This window comes from Anabrus simplex, chromosome 1, assembly GCF_040414725.1.
Source record: "Anabrus simplex isolate iqAnaSimp1 chromosome 1, ASM4041472v1, whole genome shotgun sequence".
NCBI classification, from domain to species: Eukaryota; Metazoa; Arthropoda; class Insecta; order Orthoptera; family Tettigoniidae; genus Anabrus; species Anabrus simplex.
Genome location: NC_090265.1, coordinates 1075873620 through 1075885924, shown reverse-complemented (window position 1 = coordinate 1075885924; position 12305 = coordinate 1075873620). Strand labels below are relative to the sequence as shown.

Sequence of the window (12305 nt, the reverse complement as noted above, 5' to 3'; positions counted from 1 at the left end):
ATAACTGTTAAGGGAGAATCAATTCCAGACTGAAGAGTAAATCATTCCTGGGCCCTGTTTCATAAAACTAATAATATTAGAACTCATAAAAATAATTAATAGTTAACCAAATTCTGTTTCATAAAGATTTACCCATGACTAATAAAATATCTTCACTAATAATATTAGTTCATTAGTCAGCTGATACAAATGGATGTTAGAAACGGTCTGTTGCATATGTTCTTGGTTTGAGTTTCTTCCGAGCAGTAGGCAAATGCTTGACTACAAGAGACTATTAATCCACAAGTTCAAAAGGCTCACTTGATATTTTCGTTGTGACTTCAATACATATGAAAATGGATAAAAGTGAAAATAATGTGAGAGAAGAAAATTTCTTTGCGGAAAGTGATGGAGTTAAAGCGTCAACTATTTGCAGCCTTTTGCACACTATAACTCTCCTTGTTCCTTTTACTTTTTTCATTTCATGTGCTCTTAAAAATCTCTGTTGAAATGGACTAGAAAAGCCTGTCTTAAGAGGCGACTAAAAGGGGTCCCAGGGCTCTAAACTTGGGAGTGTATCGGCGAACATGGGGCACTGAGATGAGTCCTGCCATTGCTTCAACTTACTTCTGCCAGGCTCATTTTCATCTACCCTTCTGACCTCCCTTGTTCAACTCATGTTCTTTTCTGACCATGACAGTATTAGGTTGCGAGACCGAGAGAGTATTTCGCTTTAACGCCCTTCGTGGCCCGTCTCTTTCTCTAGCCGATACCTTCATTTTTCAAAATGTCTGATCCTTTCCATTTTTCTACCTGATTAGTGTTATTATAGATGATGGCTGACTAGTTGTAGCCTACTTCCTCTTAAAACAATTATCACCAGCATCAACTTGGTTTACTGGTGATATAGGCCAAGATTTTAAAAGATACCTGGAGTGTCCGAGCAAAACTGCACTAGAGAAACACAATGATACTGTGTATCACTACCAACCGGTGGAGTGCAATGCAAAGCTATTTTAAGGTTATGCTTCATTCCTTGCAGTAAAACGTTCTATTACCTACCAATCCTATCAAGCAAATATTCAAAAGTTATGTAATCTAACCTAAATCTCCCATTGTACCAGTATTCATAAGTTTGTTACATGTCAGTACAGGCTGTTTTTGACGTAACATTTATTGAACGGTGAATACCTACACTCGTTCCTTATTACTATTTGAATCAAAGTACCATTTCAGTGATCTTTATGATTTTATGCCAAAATATTAAAATACTGCTCACTTTGGTTTCACTAATAATATGAATTATGAGTCAAAATACACTCATGGAAATAATCCTAATAATATGAGTAACTTTTATTAGTCATGTTGTCTATGAAACAATTTAGTAATATTATTAGGAACATCTACTAATAATTTTGACTCATAAACCAATGACTAATATTATTAACTAATAATTTTATGAAACAAAATACTAATATTATTAGTTAATAATTGGTTTCTTACCAATAATATTAGTGAAAGATGTTTTATGAAACAGGGCCCTGAACTTTACCTATGGCCCAGATAGGTATGGTAGCAGTTAAGTGTAATACTTCAGAATTAAGTTCCTCTCTACAACCTGTAAAATCTGAATGGTTTCCATCATGCTGGCAAGAAACCAATGGTGTAAGAATATCTTTATCTTACCATGCTGGTAAGTAACCAATGGTGTAAGAATATCTTTACCTTACAACATATGTATGCTTTTCCCCAGTTTATTAACAGTTGCTATGAACTAAGTATTATCTGCGCACTTTTTAGTGATAGATTTACACCCTAGTGCTGAAGCGGTCGACTTTGGTTATCTTCGAGATTCGTATCGGCAACCTTTGAAACACAAACTAAGAACCGCTTATCATCGCTGTGCGCCATCTGGCGTACACTTTAAGACACAGCAAAGCTAAACTATAGAATTCATGCTAGGAACACTTTTCGCAACGGGAAATGTTATATAGTATTAAATATTGTGTGTGTGACACAGTTGTTTGCTTAAAATAATAAAGGTTTATAAAATTCATATCGATCGATCATATTATCGATTCAATTCAGATTTCATTTCCATTCAGTTGGCAGTATTAACGGAACCCTTCTTACTTCTCCAACGAGTACAAAAATCTATCACTAAAAAGTGCGCGGATAATACGTCCAAAAAATAAACTAGCACAGCAGTGTGGTGCGTACAAATTGTGCAGGCTGGGAGCTCTGCATTAAATTTTTCTAAATCTTGTTGCATAACTTGAAAATGTGGCTTCCTGGTGAATGTCACATACTGTATTTACTTGCATATTAGACCCATTTTCCACTTTAACAGACAAAAATTAAGGGAGGAGTCCAATGTGTGATAACCTCAAATTTTGTGCAGTGAACACGACTTCTAGGCTATAAAGAGCTATAAATTGTACACGTAAACATTCTACACCATTCAAAAAAATTTATGAATGGATTCAGAGTTTTACTGGCTACTTTTGTTGGAAGGCAGTATATTTAAATCCGGTCGTACAAACTTGCTACAAAGATTCGTCTCACTTCATACTAGACCCCATACAGAAAAGGGATAAGGGTTCATATTAACATTATGCAGTACGTATTAATCAAAAAGAATGGCCAGTCATTTGTCTATCAGTTGAACAGTCGGCCTACCAGACAGGCACTGTTGTGCTGTCAACTACCCTGCCACAGGCGTGTCAACATTACAAATGACAGTCATTTTTACTGCCATCGAGAGCATTCAAGACTCTGTCTTTGTGAAACCTAAAAATAAGTTTTGTTCCAGACTGTAGAGTAAAAACAGTGAGAATCTATTTGCAAAGGTTTTCTGAAGATGGTCTCTGCTATTCCCTGTTGGTGCATGTGAAGCAGAAGCCACCCATTCCAACCCATACTGTAGAAAACATGCCAACCCACCAGCTAATAACTAGTGTAATGTTATGAATTGTACTTCCAAATGTAATACATAGAGGCCAGAAGCATTCTTTGGACAACTACGGCTGTTGAAAGCCAGAAGTTTATTTTTAGTGCCCGGATAGTGCCGTTTCTATAACCGAAAGGATAAAAATAACAGGAACGCCTGCTGCATTTATGGATATCTACAGGTGTGGTGGTAATGCATTTTATCATAATGTCCAATTTCATGCGTTCGTTGTCTCCATTTCTTTTATGAACACACCCCGTAGTATGTTTTAATTTGTCTACGAAAAGTGTAAAAGTAGCTAGTGGGGAAGTAAAATCAATAACATTCATATTTTCTTTTACTCGTTGCTTTATGTCACACCGACACAGATAGGTCTTACAGCGACAATGGGACAGGAAAGGAAGTGACCGTGGCCTTAAGGTACAGCTCCACCATTTGCCTGGTGTGAAAATAGGAAACCATCTACAGGACTGCCAACAGTGGGGTTCAAACCCAATATCTCCCGAGTACTAGATACTGGCTGCACTTAAGGGAGGCTGGAAGTGAGATTTTGGTGAAAAAAGTAAAAATCGATTTTTCAATTTGTGCATATTATTGTACGCCGGACTCCTGCGGATCATTTGGCGGTGGTATTTTTCGGGTTCCGCCCTTTTTAAAGTATTAGTGCGACATTTAAATGTCCGGTTGAGTCCCCATCCACTAGCTTTTACTTACGAAAATGTGTTTTTTTCATACATACATTTTCAGGTATTTAAAATGTTCCAGGTGACCCAATTGGGTTTCAAATTCCATGAGAATTTCATGGGTTGTTAACAAGTGTATTGTCTTGATATTAACAGAAGGAATTTTTATAACGTTGATACTTTAAAAGATAGCCTCAAAGGGGTAATTTTTTAGCATAATTTGAGAAAAACAAACTCAAAAAACACAAGGCTACTTTGAGCCACTGGCAGTGCCAATGCACTATGAGAGACTTAGTCTCTTTACCAAAAATTGATGCCTGCTTGGCTATCAGATGATATAGATGTTGATTCCCATCGGGAATTTATAATACCAATTTATTTTATTTATATTGGTAGCCTACGCAGTGGCCTCCACGGTATGCACTAGCCAGCATCTTGGTAGGTGTGCTAGGTACCAAATGATGAGCCCAACCTAGCACACGAGGACGAAACGCTGGCAACCAGGAATGAGTTAGCTGGAAAATTTATAATATACAATAACGGACCATTTATATTGGTATTACACCTTGAAGTGTCTGTACACCAGTTTTCAATGTGATATTTGAAGTAACTGTTCAGCTGGAGCATTATTTATGCTTATCGATTTTTTAAATGTTAACTTGCAAGTGTTAATTTCTCAGAAAGTTCTGTTGCTATATTCCTGAAAATTGGTATATGGCCTTCTTTCACGATTAGGAGACTATAAACCAAATTTCATTCAATTCTACCATTAATTACTATTTTTTATAAATTCAGTCCTAACTTCCCTTAAGCGACTGCAGCTACCGAGATTGGTAACACCATTATTATTTGTTAGCTATGCTGTCAAGTAAAACTATAATTATGATTGGATTGTTTATGTCAAGTTTTAAACCTACTTCTCTCAAAAAATTACCTACATTGGCCCAAGTAACGAGATATTAAATGATCACTTTGTTAATAATCTCACTTGCTATATTAATAGCAAGAGCTGTAAATATTTAACCAAACTAAGTTTCCTCATCTCGAGGTGGTGCAGCTCGTTTTAGGCATGCCCCCAACGGAAGGGAGCTGCACGTACATTTTGTACCACATATCAACCCTCCTGCCATTCTTAAATCTCTGCCAGTACGACACCGGGAATCGAACTCAGGCCACCCGAGAACAGCAGCTAGTGGACATTCTTAACAGCAAAACACGGACATATAGCATGACTGATGCGTGCCTGCAATGCATGGGTCAGAAAACTATTCACCTATGTGTACGTCACCAGAGCTGCAGTAGGCCTATGTCACGGAGCACCAGTTTCATTTTCGAACCCACCATTACTCTTGTCATTACCTGTCGAGGAAGAAGAGGTAATAATTTATTCATCTGTCACTATGCCATAGTCTGAATTACAATAATTTTTCATCCAGTCATTTACATCGTTCACATCTACGTCCGAGCATCCAGGAATAAGTGCAAATGTCAAGAAACTCAGAAGAGTCCACGGTTTCCCATTCTCAATTCCAGGCGAATGCCACGACGGTACAATGGATTGACCACGGCCGACTTCCAATTCCTGTCCTTAACTAACCTTGGTGGAAAAGACATTCAAGAAGAATCTACCCCCTAAAAGAAACACTGTACAAGTAAAATTATTCATTATTTTTGATTTGGATAAACCGGAGATCTGGATTAATGAGGGCTAAATAAACGAGGCTCTTGTGTATTAAAACTACAAATTAAACATTCATGACTTCTCATTTACCCCTGAATGGTGAAAAATGTTTAACCCCATTTTACTTTGACATGAATAACAATTTATGAATTAATCACCAATTTTAAACAGATATATTCGTAACAATCTTGTTTAAGTAATTTTATCTATCTGTACATATTTGACTGGTACAAATGAGGTTCCATAACCTACCTTATTAAAATAGACAAAGTAAATTGTAACCACTATTAGAAGACTGGTGTGAACTCCAAGCAGAACAATATTTCAAACTAATTACTTTAATTCATAGTGTCATTATAACCTAGGATTGTATACATAAACCTTAGGTAATGTTTTAATTGACGTACTTGCTATTTTGACTATTAGTGTTATTGATATACCAACAGCTAAAGATGATCCATAACAGGATCAAAACTGGTGCTGTGATTGTAATGCACTTTCAAGGTAAAACTCTAGCCCCGGGGACAAGATTTTTCTAACATTATAAGTGGAAACTAATGAAATCTTACTTGCAACGAGTCTCAGAGGAAAGGTGTTCATAGCGATGTCCAGGAACCCACCATCCCGTCCCAAGAACTACACTTTTATAACCTAATGAAGAGTATTAAACGCCATTTTCATTGCTGAAGCTACTTGCATTCCTATTGGCCAAGGTAAAGTGGCACTTGATCTAATTCCCGTCAGTTATGATAATCATAATCAGTTACCAACTCCAGCACAACAGAAGCGCCCCTTTTTCTTGTCCCTGTATCACAGGTCTTGTCCAGGTCCTAACTGAACCGTCTGCACGGCAAGAACCAGTCCAGACCAATGGTGTAACAATAATCACCACCACCACCTACTGCAGCACCACTCACTCAGTTCCTAAGTAGAGTGGTTCGCAGCGTTGAGAAGGCCGCGAGCGTTTAAACAAACTACAATCTTTCGTCACGTGTGAAAGTCTTGCCTCCAGTGCTAGAGTATGGATGGAGTACTGAATTGGTAAAGGTTCCGTACCCAGTTTGTGACAGATCCAACATGGCGCGGCTCGATTGACACCACAGCACGCTATACAAGGCTGCCAACCTATGAGTTGCCGTATGGCAAGAGTGGTGATGGCAATTGTCTTAAGAGCGCAATTGGTCTGGGTAGGGTATTTAAAGGGGCTGTGGGGGTGTAAGCCCCCAGGTTAGAGCCGGGAAATGGCACTTAGGCCTCTAATATCCCGCGTGACAAGACCGCTGGTCTGGATAGGTTAGGTCCGGCTAGTGACAAGACCATTGAACTGGAAAGGTTAGGTCCAGCTAGTGGCAAGACAATTGGTCCGGATAGGTTAGGTCTGGCCAGTGACAAGGCCCTGGAACAAAAGTACAAAATGACAAAAGTAACGTTATGCGGCACTCACTCACCTTCATTGTCACAGGGGATATAACGTGCAGGATGCGCTTAGGAACTGGTAGATCAGTTCTTCCCTGGGGTGGCAGTATTTAAACAGATGTTCTGCCAAGTAGCCAATGAAATGTTTCTTGCACCCTGATACGGGTAGGGATTCACATATTGTGCGCCACTTCTTTTCTATTGTGTTGAGTGTGCACAGCGATATCCTGTTCCGCGAGCCGTTGTTGATTCAATGCGTGGACCAGTGCACTCCTGGGAGTATCCACGAATTGGATCGAATGGTTTACCTGCAGATGAACATTACCCTCGTTCTGGAGGCAATAATGTGCCTTCCAGCAGTCCGATACTATCATTGTACCAGGAAGAATGTACTTCCTAATGATAACTAATGTGAGTCATGGGAATCTACAGGCACAAGGAAGAACTTTTAAGCTGGCTCTTTCTACGCCCCCAAAAACCCATTGCCCTTCAATTCTACGGCCGCAGTTTAACTTCCTCTTGCCAAATTTGGCCTCGTCTATTTCTACAATAGAACCAACTCCTCCTACAAGAGTGGAATTCCTTTCGGCCCAGTCAACGCACACTTCCCTGTAGTAGCTGCACCAGTCTGATATAGACCCCGAACCAAGCTTTAGTTTGTGTTTGATGAAAGGGTAGTGGCCTATTTCCTAATAACCAATATGCCACAAAACGGATTATTTTTACAGGTGAAAGGTGGGCTTCCAAGAAAGTTCCCGCCTCCACAGATCTCTTAAAATTGCACATGGTTTAGTAGCAAGTAAAGAGTAGCTTGGTGCTGGAAACTTTCACTTCTAGCTCCTTAGCACACGATCCACAGGGAATGGAAGCCTTAATTAAGCCGTGGCTTATTAAATAATCCTTGAAATTCAACTGATCAGTACACAAAACACTTGTGTCAAAACAGTGCAACAACATCCCGCACATGCCACATCTATTTTCAAACAACCGCTCTTGCCTTCTTTCGCCGAATGTGGTAACCCTGTGGCTAGAATTAATGCGAACCCTATCGGAGAGAATTATAACACTGTTTTCATTTAGGCCTTTCACAGCTGATTGATGCTAGCCAATAGAGACAAAGATGGCAGCGATCTCCAGTTTTAAGCGGTCCCGGGTTTAATCCTGCTATTTAACCCTCCAAGTGGTAACGACTCATTTATGCCCCTGTGAAACGAAGTCGTTATTAACGACTCATTTTTTTAGAGCCATGTTGCTGGGTAACCATTTAATGAATATAGTCAAAATTTGCACTAATCAATAGTTCAGTTCACTGGCTATTTCGATTCATCTAGGTAAACTATCGAATTGGTTTCTTTGCTTATGTACTGTCTAAAACCAAATCTTAGCGTCAAGTCGCTCAAAGCACCACATCGCATGGCAGTGTTCTGTTATAATTGATTGGTTAGTGTTTCAATAAACTAAAACGTGCGATCCATGTTGTTCTGACGAAATTCAGGATATGTTAGATGTTTTCAGTGATGACATTTGCCAAGCGACGAAATACCAGAACCAGTTTCTTTGAGTGGTGACTCGTCAGAAAGATCCTGCCATAGAAAGCGAAGCAACTTCTGGTGCCCCAAGTGGAATTGTAGTTTGTGCTTACTGTTCATGTATATTTAATCTTTGTATTGTTTTGTGTAAGTTACCATATGCTAATAATAATAATAATAATAATAATAATAATAATAATAATAATGTAATTATGGCATTCATCCTACTTGCTACCATAAGTTGAAACACTTCTACAGGCCCACAGTAAAGGAGAGGAAAAGAAACTCTTGCAAGCGACTCAAAGTAAAGAATTATGCCCGAAGAGATGTGCATAGTTTGTTTTTTGTACATAACTTTCTGTTCTTTAGTTTTACGGTAAATAAGTACTCGTAAGTCTTTTGTTAACAAAATGGTGAACATTTTATACAAACATTGGGTTTTTTCAAAAGTGAAAAATTGTAATTCACAACCTCAATAAAATGGAATTAAGGTCTGTACCCAAAATTATTACATAATCACATTCTCTATACTCCGCACGGCTTTACTTCTAAAAGTTTCGCAAAACAAATGAGCATCGCCTTACCTCTGTTGCCAGCGTGTAACCGCAGTGAGAACAGCTGATTCAATACGACCACAGTAAATAGCCATCGTAAAAAGTAATACAGTACTCAGAAAAGCTAATGAATCTGGATTGAAAACAAATTCACAAAACACTTTCTAGCAACATCCGACAGTAAAATGAGAATATATTATGAATAAGAAAGAATGAGGAAATAACACATCACTCACCGCAAATGGCTGGCACAGGAAGGAAGTTATGGCCTACAAAGGGAACACTCCACTGATCTCAGAGTAACTTTCTTGCCACTTGTCTTTTACGAATTACAGACATGCTAAAGGGTACGATGCGCATTGGTATCACCCAAATATCACTGTAAAATTTGTCACAAATGGAACATAATTGGTTTTACACATATCAAGTGAAAAATCCCTGGCAAATTAATACCGTCGTTATTTGAGAAATATGAAAACATACTTAAGGCTTGTAGACAGGACTGGTTTATGACGTACTGCGCTGCTGGTGCCGTCTTTTGTTACATTCTTCAGGTCCAGGGCTAGCACCGTGGAATGGGAATGCTATGTCTGTAGATTCTCATTATCTTTGTCCATATGACTAGAGCAGCCAGTTCAAACAACAAAATGGAGGTCAACAGAAAAATAGCATGATCCCTGGACAAATAAATATTTTTATTTCTGTTCGAACGAAAGTACCAATAAATCACTAGTCCACTGAATTTTTCTTATGTACATTGGCCATACCATTTTGTCGCCTATTAAATATTGCATATCGCGATACAATTCATGAAATGATGTTTGACAAGTGAAGCAATGAAACGAAAGCAAAGAACTTCAGTGAACACACATGAAATCGTTGAAAGTGTAAGACAAAAGACATACGTGTCACTGTGAGCGCAACACCAAATGTACTTGTAAAGTGGTAAAGTACGTATACATAATATTCTCCAAAAATCAAATATTTCTTATTTGCCAGGGATTTTTCACTTGATATGTGTAAAAGCAATTATTATATTCCATTTGTGACAAATTTTATAGTGATATTTGGGTGATACCAATGCGCACTATACCCCATGCTAAATACACACGAAGAACACTAACCAATACACGGACGTAAATAAAACTACAGCTGTATTCTTATACAATGAACTATTAAACCTACACTGTACTAAATTATGCTATGCTAAATTGTAAATTACACTATACTGCACCATACTAGAGAGATAAAGACTAATATGAAAAAAACAACAAATTACTGAAGAAAAATCCAAAAGATCGTGAACCGTACCGAATACCGCACACGCTAAGCGAGGCATGATAACTACGTGAATATAAACTTGGAATCTGCAACTAGGCTTCGAGATGGTACTCTGCCGATATAAGTCAATATGAATGGCAGCTTGGGATTGGATGGATGTCTATGTTTCAGCGCATAAGCACCAGACAGAGCCAAAATCGGTCAAAACGTCAATTTACAGGTAAAGATATGCAGAATGTAGTTTATACTGAACATAAAGATATGTAATATGATATATTTTAATGTCATTTTGTATTCCTTATGCACTAAAAAAATATTGTACAAAGACGTTACAGTCGCTTATAATCTAAGAGGTTTTTACATATCACTGAGGGTTAAGCAAAGTAGCTTTTGGGGTGGGGGGGAATGATCACAAGCCAGCGCCCAGGAAGGATCTCTCCTCTCTACTTCAGGTACTCTAAAACAAATTAGTCCAGCCAGGGGGCAACACACGCGAAACGACTGTCGTTTGTTCACTCGCTCGTAACCTACTCGGAAAGGATGTTCTCTAGCAGTGCTCAGGACTGCCAACCTCTGCACTTAGGAACTATGCTTGCTTCGATATCCAGTGGTGGTGATTATTAGATTCTTGCCGTGGACAAGACCATGGGTATGGATGGTTAGGATTCTTGACGTGGACAAGACCATTGGTCCGGACGGTTAGAAGCCACAAAGAAGCCTTAGGCCCCTAGTTCCGTAAGGAAACACTACTGGTCTGGACGGAAGACAATTGGTCCGGACGGTTAGGATTCTTGCCGTGGACAAGACCACTGGTCTGGACAATTAGCAGCCGCGAAGCGACCTTAGGCCCCTAGTTTCGTGAGGAAACACTATTGGTCTTATGCTTTTATCGTGCTGCGGATGGTAACGCATTATGATGAAGTTTCTTCACGGGAAGGAGATCATGTGCCACTTTATATTGGCCAATAGGAATACAATAAGCTACTTGAGAAATGACTATGGCGTGTAAAGTAATAAAAATAATGTAATTCTTAGGGTGAGATGATGGGTTCCTGGACATCGCAATGAACACATCACTCCTCTCAGACGCTCTCCAAGCAAGATTGCATTAATATCCACTTCCCTATAACATTACAAATATAGTGGCCCCCGGGCTGGATTAATACCCATCAAACCACCAGGAACTTAACAATGGAAGATGGCACAGGTTTGAAATATAAACAAATTTCAACAGCACAGAGCAATAAAAGCCAAATAATATCAGCAACACCTATCAATCAATACACATCTCGAATGTACAAAATCACAGGACGTCCGACAACCACCAACTACGCAATCAATCTCAAACAATACCTTATCGATAACAATGTTCGTGTAACACTAACAGAGGCAACTTTAAATGAACTGCTTGCATCCACACCATCCAAAATTTCACACCTGCATATTACATCAACATCGGTCGTTGAAAAGAAATATTACATACCATTCGTGAGGACTCCCTGCTTCATAGGAAAACCCTGTTTGTCGTTCCCTCCTGAGATACGAACCACATAACCTTTCCATTCATCACCCAGGGAGTCCGCTTCCACTTCTGCTCCCATACGTTTCTCATAGAAAACTCGAAGCTTATGTTCATCCGACACCTCGAATAATTTCTGGCATCCTGATGCCGGATACGAAACGTTCAACTAAAATAAGAGAACACGTTACAAATTCCTTCATCTGAACTAAGAAAAGGAACATACAAGACAAAGTTCGACACGACATGCCATGCCGCCATCGAACCGAACAGAAAAATAATCGTAATTCATCGCATGCAAGCAGCAATAAAAATAATTCCGCCACCATCTACTTAAACAAGCACATCACAACAAATCTTAAAACTTCACAGTTGGACCACTAGCTAAAATTTATAAGCAGATTACTCACCTTCATCTTACAACGACCACTTACACACCACGCTCCATGTAGAAAAGAATATCGCAGCACACGAGAAACTCCACATTAGTGATGGGTCGTTCATGAACGAACTGACTCTTTTGAACGACTCATTGGAGAGAGCTAGCTCAGAGCTAGCTCTCTCAATGAGAGTCGACTCTTGTAAGAGCTAGCTCCCTCCTCGCTCCTTGAGAGCTAGCACGAGCCGACTCTTTTATCAACAGCTAGTCGTTCAATTACGAGTCGGCTCTTGCATGAGCTAGCTCCCTCCTTGCTCCCTGAGAGCTAGCACGA

General features: G+C 39.2%; 1 protein-coding gene across 1 annotated transcript in view; it reads right to left on the bottom strand.

The window, feature by feature from the left end:
* The window catches only part of RpS6 (ribosomal protein S6), a 31322-nt gene extending 19249 nt beyond the window's left edge, over positions 1 to 12073 (bottom strand). Inside the window, exons 1-2 of the mRNA XM_067137188.2 lie at positions 12003 to 12073; positions 11557 to 11761 (exon numbers count right to left, since the gene is read on the bottom strand). Coding sequence (XP_066993289.1) covers positions 11557 to 11761; positions 12003 to 12008 — 211 coding nt within the window. The 5' untranslated portion in view covers positions 12009 to 12073. The remainder of the gene's footprint in view (positions 1 to 11556; positions 11762 to 12002) is intronic.
* Positions 12074 to 12305: the final 232 nt, after the last annotated feature.